The 19318-nt window shown below is 42.9% G+C and overlaps 1 protein-coding gene across 2 annotated transcripts in view; it reads right to left on the reverse strand.

Moving 5' to 3' along the window:
• Positions 1 to 19079, reverse strand: part of LOC149063755 (E3 ubiquitin-protein ligase Rnf220-like) — an 83669-nt gene extending 64590 nt beyond the window's left edge. Inside the window, exons 1-3 of one of the 2 annotated variants that reach the window (XM_089255644.1) lie at positions 18459 to 18611; positions 5555 to 5800; positions 1380 to 1881 (exon numbers count right to left, since the gene is read on the reverse strand). In XM_089255644.1, the coding sequence (XP_089111770.1) occupies positions 1380 to 1881; positions 5555 to 5800; positions 18459 to 18533 (823 nt within the window). In that variant the 5' untranslated portion in view covers positions 18534 to 18611. Of the gene's footprint in view, positions 1 to 1379; positions 1882 to 5554; positions 5801 to 18458 lie in introns of both variants that reach the window. The other variant, XM_089255645.1, reaches the window with a different exon arrangement.
• Between the last annotated feature and the right edge of the window lie 239 nt (positions 19080 to 19318).

Raw genomic sequence — 19318 nt, forward strand, 5'->3', positions numbered from 1 at the left:
AGAATCTATTACGAGTATTGGGTGGTCTTAACCTTAAAAACCCCGTAGTCTGGGACCGTAAAAAAAAAAAAAGCTCCCACACATGAATGCGCCCCGACAAACATGTGTCTGGAGTTCAATTTCTCCAGAAAGTGTGGCCCTAATCCCCAGTAGGGAGCCGAGACTCGACAAAGTTAATCCCGAGATGTCAACATGGTAAAATCGCCATTCCGCCCCGCCTTAGCATGTTACTTTTCAACTGGATATCTTAAGCCTCTCAGTTTCTTGCAAAGTTTGGATCCTTTTCCAGTGGATTTCACTTGCCACAGGCCCTTTTGCCCTTTACCGCTTGAAAAAAAAAGGCCCACTACTGTTTGGTTTCGGATCTGGGATTAAATTTAGAAAGGAAAAAAGGCCTTCCTTCGTGATGTGGGTGGGCTTTGAAACTATTTCTCTAAGCCGAAAGTGATTTAACAGACATAGGCCTGAGTTGAGCATTTTTAGTATTGGGTGGTCGATTGAATGTAAGTCCTCACTGTATAACACGGGTTTAAGAATTCCGGATTCGGGCCAATCTGGCCCGTTAAAGATTTCTATGAGGCCCACGAAACAATTTTTGATAAGTTCGTTCAAACCAGCGGTTCTCAACATTTTTTGGCTTGCGGAGCCCTTTTTAGTAAGAAAATTCCACGGCGGAGCCGTGACTCGCGACGTATTTACAGACCTCTCAAGTGACTCGCGACGTTTTCCCACGACGTCACATTTCCACATGATTAAATTACCCGCGGCACATTTCGATCACTTAAGTGACCAGCGGCATGTTTGCAGATCTTTTGAATGGTCCGCGACGAGTTTTCAAACCAATATAGTGGCCAGCACTCTCCTAAATGTTGAGCACCCTTACTTTATATAAAAAGATGCTCCCACAATATTACACGGGGCGGGGCCAAAATGCGTGCTTGCCGAGCCTGACAAAGTATCTAGAGGCTTTGCCAAGCCCACAAAAGTAATCCTGGTCGAAATATGGCCCGCAAGCTGAAAACTTTCTGCACCCATGGTGTGTTTGGACGTGTGTTTTTGCATTCTCGTTTGATTATTGCCCGTACGTATTGTTCTTATGGCTACTCTCTCTTGATGAGTAGCCCTACTAATAGTTTGTTCGTCTTACTCATGCCCACCATGATGGAGCAGGGCCCCTAGCCCTTCTATAGTGATTTGCAGCATAAAAAAACAAAAAATGTCATTAATTAATTGTCCCGGGCCCAGGGCTGGAGTCCTGTCAGCCCCAGGGCTATCGTCTTAGTGTTTGAGGTGATTCTTATGCATGAAACGGGGAATAGAAAAAAAAAGGAAAACGGGACTCCCCAGAGATGGGGGGTGGGGTGATCAGATCTACTCACGTTTAGGCGTAGCTCCACCTTCTTCCGGCGTCGACCTTTCGATGGACCTGGATTCCTCGGAGAGGTTCGGCGTCTCGGACATCCTGTCCACTCCGTCCATGACGGAATCACTGTCCCTGTGGTCATCGTCTTTGCCGTCGAGGAACGAGCCCGCGGAACCCGCACCCCCGTGCAGGGAGCCGGTCGAGGCGTGGCTGTTGGCGGGGCTCTGGAAGCTGCCATCGCTGCCCGGGTAGCACGAGGGCAGCAGCAGGTGCTGGGAGCTCAGGTCAGTCGGGGACGCGTCGAGCTTCATGCATTTGGCCGCCGGCACGAAGGCCGAGCCGTGGAACCCGTTGCGCTCGTCGGCCGCCATCCCCAGCGGCCGGAACGCGCCACCGCTCGCGGCCGCGTTCAGGTAGCCGCGGCTGAGGGCGTGGCTGGCCAGCAGCGGGTGGTGGAGGGACAGCAGGGGTGACGACAGCGAGCCGTAGGGATCGCCCTGGCCAAATATTGGCCTGACCTGCCAAAGGAAAAACAATCATTAGGAAACAGTTCACAAAAATGCATATACATGTATTATGATATTCACACAAATACTTCCTACGGGGCCCGCAACAGAGCCCTCAGGCTATTATCTTCGTCATCCTCCCGACTGGATTCCCATCAGCCCCCCCCCCACTCTTAAGGGGCCATTCCCGGAGAAGTACGGTTGGCCTCCCTTATGGGAGATCCTACGTGTCAAGGGTGCACAGCCTTCTGTATAGTGCGGGCCACTACATTGGTTTGAAAAGGTGTCGCAGTCCACTTAATTGAACTGGAAATGTGCCGTGGGATACTTAAGTGATCTTTAATATACCACGGTATCTGGGAATGTGCCCAGCAAGTTAAGCAATGTTAAGCAACATGTTCCGCGGACCACTTAATTGAAGTGAGAATGTGCCCCAGGTTACTTAGGTGATCTGAGATGTGCGGATGATGAGATTGTACGGCGGACCATATAAATGATGTGGAACTGCACCGTGGGTTATTTAGGGGATCTGAATTTTTTTTTTTTCTGGGTCACTTAAGTGATCTGAAATTTTTTTTTTTGCGGGTCACTGAAGTGATCTGGGAATGTTTGAGGTCACGGACCATATTTGATCCTAAGGTCACTTAAGATTTTAAGCGGCCCCCCAGATCATAATTTTCTCGGGCCCCCTCTATAGCGAATTCAAAGTGTGAAAAAGGAAAAAAATTGTAGGAATCGTCTGGGGTCTACGGGGGTGGGGCACTGTCAGCCCCCCCCCCCTTGTGGGGGCCACGAGTATTTCCTTCTCAATTTCGCTTAGTTCGGCGGTGATAGGTTCCTTTATTTTCCGCAAGAGGAGCTGTCTCTGAATTTTACTCATAATTGCCTCCCCCCCCTCCCCCCACCTAAAGAAAAAATGTAAACATATATTTACTGACTAACCAAATATCCTTGACCAAAGTTTCAGAAGGACACTTCCACCCCACTTTGCGCACTGGGGCTCACCTGGAACTTGAGTTACGTGGAGCCCGTGGTGTCCCCCCCCCCCCCTCCCCAGAATATCCCAAGATGCCAGAAAGGCCATGTTGCTCCCGGTTGAGAAACGCCGATCTAGATCTTTGGTCTGTATTCAAAGCTGAGCTTAGTGGTATGCGATCCCTACTCTTTCAGGGGTGCGGGGGGGGGGGGGACTATGGTGAAAATTTTTCATCTCCCACCCAAGGGAAAGGGGCGTAATTATTTGCATTCCTGTGGCAGTGTCTGGTAAGGTTGACCCTGGGACGAGTAAAAGCTGATTAGCTATTTCCAGGGTACAGTTAAATAACTTCTTTATGGGCCGTATGAAAGCCAACTCTTTCGAAGCCGTGTAAAACGCTGAATAACTTGTCTCAGATCATTATAAAGAGGCTGAGTAAATTTTTTTGAAGGGCTGTGTGATAGCTGTATTAGTATTTCGGGGGACGGGTGAAAGTTCCTCAGCTACTTCCATGTCCGTATTAAAGCTGAATAACTTCTTTCGCGCCGTATATGAGCCGTATAATATGGCAAAAATTGGTCTGCCCCCGTAAAATACCGGACTATCGAACCCACACAATTAATTAATCCCCCTTGATCTGCTCCTGTTTAGGGTCCTGGGCAAAGCAGGAATCGGTGGGTCTCACGGGTGGTGGTAAGATATGAAAGGCTGGTGGAGGATGATGATGATGATGATGCCAATTCATATAATATGTATATGCATATACATTACATCATTGTCTAGGTTAGGTTACATAAGTTTAGTTACTTCCAGGTCCTCACTAAAGCTGAATAACTTACGGCTGAACAACTTCTTCCGGAGCCGGAGAATAGGGCAAAAAATTGGTCTGTTACGTAAAATACGGGACTATCTTACAAACACACAGAATTAATCGCCCCAGATCCAATCCTGTGAGAAGCTATGGGCAAAGCAGTGGGTCTGGCGGAATTGGAAAAACTCTGAATCCCAAGGACCCCCGAATTCACGAAATTCAACTCAGAAGCCCCCCTTCCTTCCTCCTCCTCCTAGACCGAGAAGCCCCCAATATTATTCTGCTAGTTATTCAGCTTTTACTCTTCTCTCGAAGAACTGATGCAGCTTTCGCATATGAAACTCCAAAAAATTATTCAGCCTCTTTATACGGCCCCGAAAGAAGCTATTCCGCTTTAATAATACAAGCTTAAAAATAGCTACAGTGAATCCCGCTAACAACGTTTTTCCCGCTTACAAGACTCATTTTCTTGTCTTAACTTTTACTAATACTCATCGATATTTCCCCTTTAAAGCGTTTTCTCGCTTATAGCGTTTTTCACGGCGGTTTTCCGAAAAACGTTTTAAGCGGGATCCATTGTATATTCAGCTTTTATTCGTCCCTCGCAGAACTAATACAGTTTTTACTCGTACTTCGCAGAACTAATGCAGCTTTTATACGTTTCCCAAAATAAGTTATTCAGCCTTTTTATTCGGCTCCGAAAGAAATTATTCAATAATGCAGCTTTCATACACTACTCGAAAAAATTATTCAGCCTTTTTATATGGCTCCGGAAGAATCTATTCATCTTTAATATACGGCCCTAGAAGTAGCTGCAGTGAATTCCGCTGACAACGTTCTCTCTAAGAACGCTTTCCCGCTTACTACGACTTATTTTCTTGTCTAAACTTTTATCAATACCCATCGATATCTCCCATTCAAAGCGTTTTCTCACTTATAGCATTTTTTCATGGGGACTTTTTGAAAAACGTTCTAAGCGGGATCTATCGTATTCAACTTTTACTTGTCCCTCGCAAAACGAATGCAGCTTTTATGAGTTCGCGAAAGAAGTTGAGAAATTATTCAGTCTTTTATATGGCCATAGGCGGACATAGACATGAATGTCTGGGGGAGTTGGGACACGACTGGGGGCCATGATGAAGATAATGATGTCAATTAATGTATTGACATCATTACATTGACATCGTTACGCATATACAATAGATAAGTCGGCTCCATCTTTGACGCTGCGGAGGCGGTCATTGCTTCCATGTATCGCCGCTCATGCATATGGCCCAAAAAGAAGTTATTCAGCCTTTTATTCGGCACCGAAAGAAGTTACTCAGCCTCCTACATGGCTCCGAAATAAGTAATTCAGTTTTTATTCGCCTCTCGAAGAGTTGATGCTGCTTCTACTCGACCCTCGCAGAACTTAAGAAGCTTTTATACGGCCTCTAAAGAAGTTAATCATCCTTTTAGTAAGTTATTCATCCCCGAAAAAGAAATTATTCATCTTTAATATGACCTTTGAAGCACCCCGCTTACAACGTTCCCTCATAGAACACGTTTACCCGCTTAATACGACTTACAGTAGCTCCCCTTCTTTCGATGACTGTCAGTCTAAAAAAGTTACTCATCCTTTTAGGAAGTTATTCATCCCCGAAAAAGAAATTATTCATCTTTAATACGGCCTTTGAAGCACCCCGCTTACAACGTTCCCTCACAGAACCCGTTTACCCGCTTAATACGACTTGTCTCTAAGTCAACAGAAGTTCCCCCTTCTTCCGATGACTGTCAGTCATCGACTCCGGCCGGGAATCCCTACCATGATCAGAGCGAGAGTTTTGAGGGGGAACGGGACAGAAAAGAGAGAGCAGTTATCAGAGAGCAGAGAGAGAGAAAGAGAGAGTGGAACTTACCGGGAAGGGTGGATTAGGAAAAGAGAGATGATGAGCTGCAGCAGCAGCAGCACCGGCAGCCGAGGCGACCGTGTTTGCGACTTCTTTGTCTGACCGCTGTCTACTTGCGAAGGTTGGACCAGCCTGACCGTGAGACCCGCTGGAATCGGCTCCCGTCGTAGAAGTCAACACCATCACGGCCGGCGAGGCGGCGGCCATTGCGCTTGAGAGATAAGCCGAGCTATCCAGGCCGCCCATACATAGGCCCTGAAGAAGAATAGAGTATATAGACAGATAGATAGATAGACATACGGGGGTTAGAGAGTAGGAGGTGGAGGAGGAGAATGCGGGGGGGGGGAAGGAGGGGGAATGAATTATCATTTTATAATCCGATTATACATATGCATATACACCCCCCTAACAGAATTAAGTGGAAACGACTTTAGGCCATTAGCATACGGGACGTCGTTGTCCTAGGCGGATATAGGGCCATGGATTTAAAGCCTGGTGGAAACGATAAAAATAACGAGGTTTGTTTTATGCCTGGACCTAACTGAGCCTAATCCTCCTTTTTGGACATGCGGTCATTTCCCAGACAAGGCTATTGGATTTATTTGACTTCTTAAAATTAATTATCAAACCTAGGCCAAGGGTGCTCAACTTTTAGGACAGTGCGGGTTACTTCATTCGTTCGGGAACATGCCGGGGGCCACGTAAGTGATCTGGAACTGTGTCACAGATATACTCAAGTAATCTGAAAATATGTCGTGGGCTATGCTTACTCCCCCGCATCATGCCATGCATCAGGGGCCCCTTTGGCTGGGATCCTTGACGGGACCTCCGGCCGGACATTTCACGGTCACATCTATAGTGAATTTGTGGTGTGATGAAAAACCAAAAAAATGACATGAATCGCCTCATTCCTCCCGACCTAAACCCCTGTCAGCCCCCACCTTTGTGGGGGGGGGGGGTGCATGCCGCAGATCACTTAAAACTTTAGTGATCGGGGAATGCGATGCGGGTCCCTTAAGTAATCTGCAAATGTTTCGCTTTTATGTCCATTTTTACAAAATTAGGTTTGGGTTCGCGGGCCACATCTCATAACTCCAAGAGCCACATTCGGCCCGCTGATCATTCATAGCCTAAGCTGACTACTAGACACTGATCTACAGTTTGGAAACTGTTCTGGAATCCAAGCCTGTTGAACTAGCCCCTGTGAGGCTGTTTGTGTTGACCAATGCGTTGCCAAGCGTATATTCTCCAAATGGATAAAAAAAAACATAGGCTATCAATAGGCTAATACAGCGGTTTTCAACCGGTGCTTCGTGGAGCCCTCGGGGTTCCGTGTGCATATCCCAGAAGCTTCGCGGTCACTGATCACTCCAGTGGTTTCACTGTGTACTCAGTGGAGCCTTTAGCACTCCGTAGGCATTTCCCGAAAGATTTCGCGGTCATTACAACAAAATAAGTGGGAGTAGAGCCTCGCATACGCAGAGACAAATTAATAAATGGGACAGTAAATTTTATAAATTAATAAAAAAAGGGGGGCCTAAGGGACTCCTAGACCATTATCTTTGATGTGCCACCATTGCAGGCTTCTTCATCGCCCCCCCCCTCACAAAATTTATGGGGAGGGGGGCTGAATTAGACTCGGCCCCCAGGTTTCGGTGCCTGTCAGCTTTCCTGGATTAGAAACTGGAAAAAATTTCCAAATACTTCGGGGCTATTTATGTATCGGGGCTTGGATGTATCGAGGAACTCCGGTGGTGCCCTTAATTGTCGTGATGAGTGTATGTATTTCACCTTTTCAAGGAACTAACAAAAGCTGAATAACCACCAGGGACGAGTAAAAGTTAAATTACTTCTTCCAGGGTCATATAGAACCCAAGTAACTTCCTTCGGGGCCGAATCAAGGGCTGAATAATTTTTCCGAGGGGTTTGTAAAAGATACATTAATTCTTCAAGGGAAGAGTTAGTGCGGATTAGCTACCTCCAGGACAGTATTAAAGCTGAATTAACTTCTTTCGGGGCTGTGTGAAAGGCTGAATAATTTCGAGAGGTGTATATAAACAGAATAGCTACTTACGGGCTATATAAAAGGGCTGAATACTTTTTTTCGAGGCGTGTCAATGCCGAACAACTTTATCGAGGAACGAGTAAGTGGTAATTAACTACCCCCTAGCTGAATAACTTCTTTCGGGGCCGTATTGAAGCTGTATAATTTCTTTAAATACAGTATGAAAGACTGAATAATTTCTTCAAGAGGTGTATATAAATTGAATAATTATTTATGGGGTTTTATCGAAGGCCTAATTATTTTTATCCGAGGCGTGTGTAAAAGCTGAATAACCGCGAAGTTTCTTTAGGGCCGTATTTAATCTGAATAGATTCTTTTTCGGAGCAATGTGGAAGCTAAATAACTTAACGGGTCGTGAAAAGGCTGAAAACCTCGAAAGAGGTTATTTATTTCTATTGAAGGCTGAATAGCTGCTTCGAACGACAAATGAAGCTAAATACATTCGAAGGCCAAGTAAAGCAAACACTCATCCTGGGCTAGAAAGTCCAGCATAACTTTCGAGATACGTTCTCACTCACAAAATGTCTTGACAGCCCAGGGCCGTAGCCAGAAACGTATTTCCTGGGCTCCAAATGCAAATACAAAAGCCGCAGCAAGCAAAATGCGCAACGAAGTGGCCGAAAAAAAAGATGCCCACAAAAAATTATGATGCCAAATATATCAAAACGATGTTAACCATGTTATTCCATGTAAATCAGTCATTTCTAGTATTTCGGGAGCACCAGTTCACTGGTTTCCCGCTCCCCCTTTTTTTGGCTACGGCCTTATCTCAGCCTATCTTATCGAAGCCTCAAGTGCCATTCGCTTATAACGAACACGGATACAAGTTTTTCCGTGAACTTCGTATTGCTTGTCTATACTATTGCGATTGCTTATAAATGTATAACGAACACCTATTTCAGCAAACGTACGCCTAGAACAGGGGTTTTCAACGTAGCGTTGCTCGTGGAACCCCTTGATGATTATAAGCATGTCTAGCGGAACCCCTTGATGATTATAAGCATGTCTAGCGGAACCCCTTGATGATTATAAGCATGTCTAGCGGAACCCCTTGATGATTATAAGCATGTCTAGCGGAGCCCTTTGATGATAATGAGGAACAAAGTTTTGAATATTTATCCAAAAACAAATGTGTCCCTATAGGTCCGCAGCAAAAACTCTATGAACACGTAGAAGCATTCTCAGACTATAACGTCCATATTTTGCAAACTTATGAACCATGAAAAAATGGGGCCTTTTTAATGCTGCGCTTGTAGTGGAGCGAAGAGGTAGAGTGAGACAAGAATTGCGACTGGAAAGGGAAAAAAAATACACAAGAGGGGGAGGAAGCAATGTCCGCACATAGTGAAAGAGGAAGAGGGTAGAGAAAATTATCGGAAAAGGGTTCATGAAATGTAAGGGTTTGATGATGATGATGATGACCCCGGAGAAGACGGAAAGAAAAAAAAAGGGAGAAACGTGCCAAATCAGCAGATAGCGAAAATCAGCAGATCGAGGTGAAAACAAACAGATTTGTTCAAATCGCACACCTCTTTGAGTGGCAACTGACTCTCTTTCACCTCGCTTCTCGAGTATGTGCAGTTTAGAACAAAGCAATACAATTGTTTTCGTCGCCAGTCTCTAATATGCACTCCCGTACCTCTTGGTCACCACACTACGTGCGCGGTGCTTGGGTTGGTGACTTTTGTCCATAACCAACAAAAACGGGTAAAATTAAAATTTTATCAACCACAAAATATGCCTTCCAGAAAACAACTATACAGCATAGGATGTATTAAATTGGGAAAACATCATCAAGCTGGAACCCCTTGCGCCACCTATCAAATAAAAAACGCGATTGTTATGATTATTCGATTGCAATTGGGTGACTGTTTTTTTTTTTTAATAATGTGGCCCATGAAAAAAACAATACGGTATGATATTAGTAAATATTTTATATAAGCAATAATATTAGTTGAATTATCAAGTTTGATTCACAGCTGATGTTTGCGTACAGTAAAATAGCGTTAATTACTCGCAAGCAAACCTCTCTTTGGTTAATTGTGAACATAATCGAAAAGCATATAGAACGGAAATTTTTTGTCGGTTTATATTCTTTTTGATTATAATCACGAAACTAATGAGGATTGCATTTTGCGCGTGTTACTAACATTATTATACTGCACACAGACATCAACTGTTGAAATTTTGCAGTAAACTTGATAATTCAATTTATATTATTGCTTAAAAAATATTTATTAATGTCATAATATACTGTTTTTTCATGCGGCAACATTATTCTTCACCAATCATATTTTGAAGGATCATAAACAGTTGTGGCAGAAGGGGTTCCACTGAAATGATGCTTCTCAATACAGGGCGTCCCTGAACCGATGGGGTCAAACTTTAAGGGATGGTAAAATACGCATAAAGAAGCATTTTTTTCTGTATAGCAATGTGGGGTCGGAAATGAAAAGTGTTGGCGGAAAAAAACTCTGATGCGGACCATGTTTTCATTGCAAAACTTTCAGTCGCTGCTGCAACTGTTCATGAAACACCAACTCTGGTCATATCACTATATTGCAATTTACTGCCATTAATGAGGTGGGTTGGAAGCGAAGGCGCTGTCTATTGGTGGTCGCTTCAAGTTCGTTAGGGAAAATATCTTATCTATATCCTCCCACGGGTTCGAACCCGGGTCCATGACAGCAACCACCACGCCACGCTTCATGAGACATTTGGCATCTTCGAAAGAGTTCGCCAATCACTTGGTAGACGCTGCCAGGCTTGTATCGATGTTGGTGGTAGCACATTTGAGCACTTATTACACTAATTATTAACGTAAATAAAAAGCTTTTTCATTATTCCAGCATTTTTCGTGTTTTTTCACTAGCAATTTGCATTTCCGACCTCACATTGCTATACAGAAATTGCTTCTTTATGTGTGTTATACCTTCCCTTAAAGTTTGGTGCCCATGAGTTCAGGGAACACCCTGTATAATACATCCTGTACCGTATAGTCATTTTCTAAAAGGGATATTTTGACTGGTAATTTTTTTCTTTTTACCCATTTGTTGGTTATGAACGAACGTAACTAAGAAAGGAACCATTTTATCATGGTTAATAAGTTTACAAAATATGGACATTCAGAGTCTGAGAATAACTGAGAATGAGAGTACTTCAGCGCAAAAAAAGAAAAAATTTCCCTGTATTGTGTATATGAGGTAGTATATTATTTTCATTCCGCACAGATATCGAAATTTTGTGTGCAGAGAAACAACAGGTCTGTGCAGGTGTAAATTAAAGAGAATGTGCCCACTATATATCTGGGAAATAAAACGGATCCTTGGTATCACGAAATAAAAAAAAATTATTCAGCTCAGTAGGATTTTTCCCCTAATTTCAGCCCCATTTTCCCACGAAATTCGACCATTTGACAAGGACCACAAAACTTTGGCCACTCCGATGAGGGCTTTGCCTCCCCCTCTCCTCAGGATGCGGATTATCGTTTTGCGGCCTGTGAGCTACACACACAAATTACTTTGCCACCATTCACGCACTCATTTTAGTCTAGTTTTCTTGACTATACATTCCTCCAAATTAGCTCCTCCCCCCCCCCCCGGACTATAACCTGTTCAGCCCTTCCCCCCTCCTATTCCGTAAATATGCCTCTGAGTCACCTATCTTTCGGCTGTTCACATGCTTTCACACCCTCTATTTCACTGTTTTCCTCCCTTACTCACCATGTCATTCTTTTGGTCACTCTCATGCCTCCACATTCTCTAGGTTAGTCATCCAAGTGGTCCGGATTTTTTTTTAAGCGTGACACTATCTCGTTAAAATTCAGTTCAAAGAACAGTTTTGCGAATATCAGCATTAAGAATGTTTTCTTCTTTGAAAGCTTTCCGCGATCCAGGATTTTCAAGGGTTCCGTGGCGTTTGATAATGCGGAACCCCAAAGAAACTGCCACAGAACCCCCAGGGTTCCGCGGAACATCAGTTGGAAACCCGTGGCCTAGAACGAATTTTAGGCCGATTTTGAAACATGGAATTTTCACTAACTTTCTTTGTAATCTTACCTAAATCTGCTTATTTGTAAATTTACCTTTTTCTGCAACTGATATGATGTCTCCTTTCTTTCCCTGGAATACGTTCTAGTGCAGTGTTTCTTAACCTTTTTCAGCTCATGGCCCCCTATGGATCACATTTTTTTCTCGTGCCCCCCCCCCCCTGTCCTGTCCAGGGCCCCCTCTACCCTCATCAAAGATTGAGATACTTTCTATTTTTTGATTATGAATGAAATTTTAATAAATCGGATCAATTTCTGGAATCCTGGCTAGGCACGGACTCAAAAACGGCGGATTATCATCTCTCCCAGGAATCAAATTGTATGTTAAAAACCAGTCTGTGTAAAATACGGTACGATCCATAGAACATGCACGATAAATCGACCCTTCCAACATATCAACCGTTGCTCTGGTGGCCCTCCATACCTAGTTGGAAGTAACAGATGAAAATCATAGTAGATCCAGATCCCATATAGTGCAGCCCCCCCCCTCTCCCTCCATTATAGACATGAAGACCCGGGTCATGCCCACATAGACCCGATGGTTAAGATGACCCTGGTTCAATGAACGGATCTGATGAATTCTGAAAGTAGCAATATTTTGTTCAACCATGTTTCACTTTTAAAGCTTTTTTCTCTTCACAGCTCTCTATGACTCCCTTCACCACCTGTCGTGGATCACCTTTCTTCTGATTTTCTCCCGTGGCCCCCCCACTAGAATATCCCAGGACCGCGAGGGGGGCCATATGGCCCCAGGTTGAGAACCACTGTTCTAGTGTATAGGACTGTTTTGGGTACTACAAAATCCCATTTTCCTTCTTTTCTCTGTTATACAATGTTATTTTATTTCCAGAAAACATTAAAAAAGGATCGAGGTTATTTATCCCCAAGAGAATCTAACCTCTAAACCACCTTTAGTGCATAGTGCATATTTGCCATTCCCAAGCTAGATCCAGACGTTAGTTATGACGGTTTCATCGTGTGAAAATTAATTTTGTTAATGTTCGAGAGCAAAATGCTACTCATTGTAGAGACGGGACGAATATTCGGCTGTTTTTCGGCCCTTTTATCCGAATTTTTCCCCTTAAAAAGTACTAAGAGAAAGAAATTATATAATAAACATTAAAAAACTGGTTGTTGAATTATTTTCATTGCCATGATAATATTGCCAAATAATTGATAATGCATTTTAATTACGTAATTTATTATTTAAAGTATAATTATAAAAGTATATATTATATAGTAAAATTGTAACAAGTGTTACAAAAAATCGATTCGGTAAGCAGTTTTAAAATACAATGTAACATCGTTAAATTTGATCGTCGGTACCACGGCAATAAAAATAATTCAATAACCAGTTTTTTAATGTTTACTTAAATAATAAATTATATAATTAAAATGCATTATCAATTATTTGAAAATGTCACTTAATTAATTCCCGTAACTTACGACGAAATCTTACACGGATTCGCTCCCCAGTGCCACCCTTTTCCGATTATAAAGATTAAAGGCGTATTTGGCCGCGGCAGTTAAGGGGTTAAAAACATCAAGTTTATTTATAATTGTGATGAATCTTGAGAAAATTGATATTGGGCCGCCGAAAATATTCTGTTTTCGGCAAAAACATTAGCCGAAAATATTCGGTATTCGACCAAATCATTGTTCGTCCCATCCCCAATTCATTGCTTCAAAAGTTTTAGCCATGCAGTTGGTTGAAAGCGAAAAATGTAAAAAGAAAGTAAGGTATCAGGGTAAAAACAAAAAAATTGGGATTACCGAAGTTTTCGATATTTTCCCCTGCACCCTTTTAGATCGGCAATCCCGAGACATTCGTCAAACTTGATCTGCTTCATATTCTGTCACCCCCGAGATATATTTCGTCTTCTAAAAACTAGATGCATCTGTATTTTCAATAAAACCTGTTTGCAATATCCCCCCACCCCCAAACCAATCAACTGTCAATGGGCGGAGTCAGCTCTTGTAATAAGAAGAAGCGAGAAAAAGAGCAAAAGAAATATACGCTCTCAGTATAAATGATACAAAAAGATCCCCCCCCCCCCATAAAAAGTATTTCTTTCCCTAGAAAGCCACACACTTGTTTTTGTATCATAGTGAGGGAAACAAAAGCGATGGGCGCAGCGAATTTTTTTGTTGGGGAGGGGGGAGAAGAAGCAATTATCTGCTCTGCAATCGGAAAAAAATTCCTGAAAAATGCGTGGCAATTTGGGAAGGTTTCACAATTTCAAATGTGGCAGTTTTAATGCTGATCAGGAACATTTCAAAAACCGCTTAAAGTGTTAAATGGTTTGAAAACATTCTCCAGTATCTTATTAAAAGAAAAGAAATTGCATTTTTTGCGTGCTTATTTGGCAAAAATTATTTGAACGGAAAACGTCCACAAAAATGTCAAGAGGGAGGGGAGGAACAAATACGATGGTTGACACACATTTTTGTTTTCGATCAATTTCATGAGATTTTAATTGAATTTTTTAATCAAATTGATTTTTGAATTTAAAAAATGTAATTTTTATCAATTTTCATTTTAAGAATTATTCAATAATGCATGTGAAAATGTTATATTTTGCTTAAAAGCGCATCGTTATTCAAGCCGGTACGGATGTAACGACGAATTTCGCCTATAACGAAGAATTTCGATGCTTTTTCCGACTTCGTTATAAGCGGGTTCGTTCGACCGTGTTTTCAAAATTATCCAAACCTTGGACCCCCCACTATGGAGGGGGCTCTTCTAAGTGGTTTCAATAAATTTAAATGCGTTTCTTTTTCCAATAATTAGTATTATGAAACTTATAACAAAGTTAGAAGCTCTCCAATCCAATTTAAAATTGAAGCTTCTCTCTCTCTCTCTCTCTCATTCCAATGTACGGAATCTGGAGTCCCATTACTTTAATGATGTCCCGTCTCATTTCTAAATGCCGGTTGAATCTGCATAAGTAAGTTTTGGTCTCTCTTTCTTTCTGGGAACCAAGTTTTGTTTGTAGTTTTTCTCCCCAAAAATGGGGAAAATTTTCCCTTTCTAAGGGGGGAAAAATCCTTACCGTCCTTTCAAATTCATTCGTGGGAAACAAAATGCATCTGAAATGAACGAAATCGACACGGAATCAGCATTAAGTCGATTGATTAATTTGGGAGACGATGGAAATCGATCGGCGCTCATGTGGGAAATTAAATGGTCTCGGTCGATCCGCGAACCACGTCATGGGAACTGTTGGGTATTTTTGTTTTTGTGTTTCACTGAAGGCCCCCCCCCCCCTCGATTCTGTTAGCCGTTCATGATGAACCATTTACAGCTGTTCGAGCTATATCCCGGAAATCCGTCGTCAACCTCGGGGCTCCAGGTGCACGGTTGCAGGGTCCTCGTGACAATCTCGCACGTTGATTGTGGCAGGATGATGAAGTTCCCAAGGGACATTCTTTTTCCCAGGGGCCCATAATACTGTTACGAAGTACTCAGTGCTCGATGCTGGTGTCCGATTTCGTGCTCGCGAGCACTGGATCACCGTCCTAATTAAACACCTTGTACAAATTTACATTCAATGATTAGAATCATCACAATTTTATGCAGACGTATGTCAAACTTGCGGTAAAAGGTGCTCATCTTTCGATGATGGATGCAGGCAGTGCTCGCGTCTAGGAAAAAGGTTGAAGACCTCTGTTATAGGGTCTTCAAGCAGGCCGAATAACTTAGAGAAATTTTGGAATACAGCCTCTAGGAGTTCAGTGGGTGCGGTCTTGACGTTGGGCCCTCCCGGCAAGGCCCGAAGGCCTCATGAAAATGAGATCTGATTAGAAATTTTGAGAGTAAGAATGCAAATCGGAAGGCAGAAATATCTAGCCACGTATAAGGGAGGGCCTGAAAAATCCCTTTGCGCGGGAGCCAACGATACTCTTAAAACAGTCCCGCGTCCCGTGGCGTCAGAGCCGGTGTTGCTGTGGGTGCTTGAGAATATACACAAGTTTGTGGCACGAAGAGCATGATCTCCTATAACATGACCAAGAACATGCGACGACTACACACATTCGTACAGTTAAGGTTATATTGTTACGGTGCGGCCCTGCACCGTGGTGCTTTCTGAAGCACCCAGAGTGCTCAATGCCCGTGTCTGATTTGATGCTTGCGAGCACTTGATCAAGGTTCCTTGTACAAACTGTATTCAAGGATTGAAATCATCCCGATTCCGTGCATTAGTATGGTCAAGCTTGCCGTTAAGGTGCTCTTCCTTTGGTGATGGGTAAAAGCGGTGCTCGCGACTAGAAAAGGTTGAAGACCTCTTCTCTACATATTTTATTTTCACAGTTATCTATAAGACGTAAGAATTCACATTTTGCAACATGCATGATTCTAAATTTGAGTTGCTGGTACTTCCCGCGGGGGCCCCCCCCGAAAAATCTCTTTACCCTCGGACCCATGATACAGTTAATACGGCCCTGTGCTTAGGGTCTCACAGAATCACCGCGAGGGATCCATATCAATCCATTAAAAAAAAATAAAGCCATAGAGCTCAGTCGGGATCATGTGCAACATGAATCGAAATCATACCGTAACTTTTTTAAATGCAACATGTTTCAGGGGGGGGGCCCTCCCTTACTAATAAGATGGAGACGGCGGACGTCCCCTCAGGAAAACATTTGGAACATAATTTAATATAAAACAATAATTTAACTGTTTTCCTATCCAACTCACGGACCCCTCCTGAAACCTCTGCAAGGACCCCTGGATAAGAACCACTGATCTAGAGATTGGTGACACCAACCTACAATTCTAGGGTCTTCTATAATTATTCTATATCCGTGTTCTTCAAACTTTCACACCTGCGGACCGGCAGAAATGATAGAAATAATTTGCGGACCGACAAAAAAAAACGAGAAAAAACAGATAAGGGGAAATATTAAGCAAAATATAAATACAGTGTCCCGCTTATAGCGTTTTTCAAAAAACCGTTGTGGGCGGGAAAACGCTTTAAACGGGAAATCTTAATGGCGATTATACTCAAAGTTGGAACCACAAAAATAAGTCGGGGAAAACGTCCGAAATGGTTACGCTATAACCGGGACCGACTGCAGATGTGGGAAACAATTTGACGACCGGCGAAAAATGAGTAAATGAAAAAAAAAATGTTTGATAATAAATAAATTGGTAAAAATAATTTGCGGACCAGCAAAAAATAACTCAATGAGAGAAATAGTTTGAGAACTGGCAAAAAATAAATATATTAACGGGAGAAAATATTTGCGGACTGAGCCCCTAAAATAATCAGGAATAGTTTGCGGACCGGCAAAAATGAATTTAAATGGGAGAAATAACTCACGCTGAATAAATTGTGTAGCGGTCATGTGATTTCGGCGAAATATTTGGCGGACCGGTAGGAAATTCTCACGTACTGGCGTTTGAGGAACACTTACCTATACGGCCCTAATAACACACAGGCAGGTGTTGTTCGACCCTCACTGGCTATTGCTGTTGATGAGTAATTAATATTCAGTTGATTAGTTATCATGTGTCGTTGTTGTGTGTGAGTAGGGTGATGCGGGACTGAAAGGATAATTTCTGGTTTCAGACCCCTCCTTCAAGGCCCGGTTTCTGGAATTCCGTCCGCTAAATTGATACGGACGCCCGAGTGTTTCTTTTTTTTTTTTTGTACATCCACCACACAGGTGACGCATACAGGAGTGTGGGGTGCGGATCAGCATTTTATAGAGCAGCGGTTCTCAACCGGTGCTCCGTGTGCAACTTCCAGGGGCTCCGCGGCGACTCGGAGGAAATAAAACGAATCAGTAAATTTGATAGATAAGTAAATAAGAGAGGCCTACAAGGTTCTGCCATAAAAATTATGTACTGAAAAGGGCTCCGCGAGTCGAAAAAGGTTGAGAACCGCTGTTAACTTATTGTTGATCGAAAGTGTAGATCTGGCACTGAAGAGGCGACGGATCATTACTGAAGCAATTTTTGCTTTGTTTTTATTACACTGTGCTTTTTGAAAGCTCAGTGTTTTGTCTATTTATCAAGCCGAGATATTTGGTTTGGTGGTGACGCGGGCCAATGTTAATTTCATTGATAGTGATGTGAGAGGTTCGGGGGAAGGATATTCCGACGGGTCACCCACATAAATACTGATTTTTGTTGGATTTCTGACAACCTGCTTCTTTCGCGCCACGACTCTACCAGCGCCGTCTTAACGCATGGGGCCCGGGGGGCCTCAAGAGAAAAGGGGCCCTCACAAAAACTAGAACCGGTTGAAAGTTTCAAAAATTGGTCAGGCATGACCTCAGAAAAATCACTAGGCTCGGGGGGGGGGGGGGCCCATGATGCCCTTAAGACGGAACTGGACTCTACCTCAGCTATTGTGTATTGTACGTTATCCAGTGCTTTCTTTCAACCTGGATAGCACAAGAACGATCAGTAAATAGAGTGAAACCACCGCAAAATAAAAAATTCCATTTTATTCTTATTTTAATTTTATTTATTTATTTATCAACCAATAAACAAAAATCTGTTAATAATCTATTATTATGTATTTTATAGTTGATAGTAAAATTATCAGTTCTCTTTGTATTATCTTGCAATTAAAATTTCATTAATAGAGTAAAAATGACATTATAAAACAATTAGGCGATTAGCGTTTCCATATTTTTTATCCAAAAAAAGCCTGAATTATTATACTTAGGGGAGTCGGGCCCAGAGCCATTATCGAGGTTTTAATCAATACGCATTGGGCTCATAGGGTCCAAAAAAAATTGGGCCCCGAGCCCCTCCTGTATTAACGATAACAAGTTATCATACTCACTTGGAATCCGGAGAACTTGAAACCAGGTGGTAAAAGTCCAGTCCTTCCCCGGAATCTATCAGCGTGGTTACTCATAGTTGTTGGTATAATACCTCTAGTAGACAACTACACGCTTTTCAGTACGTGATAATAATTACCAACGAGTAGCGTAAATATAATTATAACACATTCTTCATAACTCCAAACTTGATAATATAATCGAGATATCACTACAAAATCCGAAAACAGTCAAGCATCGACATCCGTCCGCATCAGGTTAGTTTCCCGAGCTAACTCGGATACAGCTCAGAGCGAGAGTATGTAGTACCGTATCCGCATCGAAAGGTACTACTCCAGTGGATCGAGTTGCCGAACTGTTATGCAGTGCCGCGGAGGAAACTACGCGCACTTACACACTACGAGAAGAGCACAGTGGACTGAAACGGTTCTGTGTACTGCCAACTACTCAATCTAGTGACGGGTGGATGGATGGTGTGGTTGGAATATCCTTCCTCGAGGAAACTTCTGCCAATAACTGGCGGTACAGTACAGTATGCGCAGTAGATGGAAGGGAAAGGCAGCAGCAACAACAAGAGGAAAAAGTACTCGCACTCACTTTTGCCTCCCTCTAGTTCCAAGTACGGAGAGTACTTTACTCTCCCGCCCTTAGAATAACTACTTCTTTCCCAGAAAAAAAACTAACTCCTCCTACTGAAGCTGGACGGAGGAGGAGGAGCCAGAGAGGGAAAGGGAGAGTCCTGATTGGCTCAGAGAACTAGAGGTACTACTTGACGGGGAAGTTGTGGTTCGTCGGGACCGGTGTGAGTCTGCTATTGGTTGACGGAGTAGTCGAAGTAGGTGGAGTTAATTGAGTGCCGTGG

Source organism: Pholcus phalangioides, unplaced genomic scaffold (assembly GCF_987345545.1).
Source record: "Pholcus phalangioides strain wild (caught in Gottingen) unplaced genomic scaffold, Ppha-v1.0 ptg000043l_1, whole genome shotgun sequence".
NCBI classification, from domain to species: Eukaryota; Metazoa; Arthropoda; class Arachnida; order Araneae; family Pholcidae; genus Pholcus; species Pholcus phalangioides.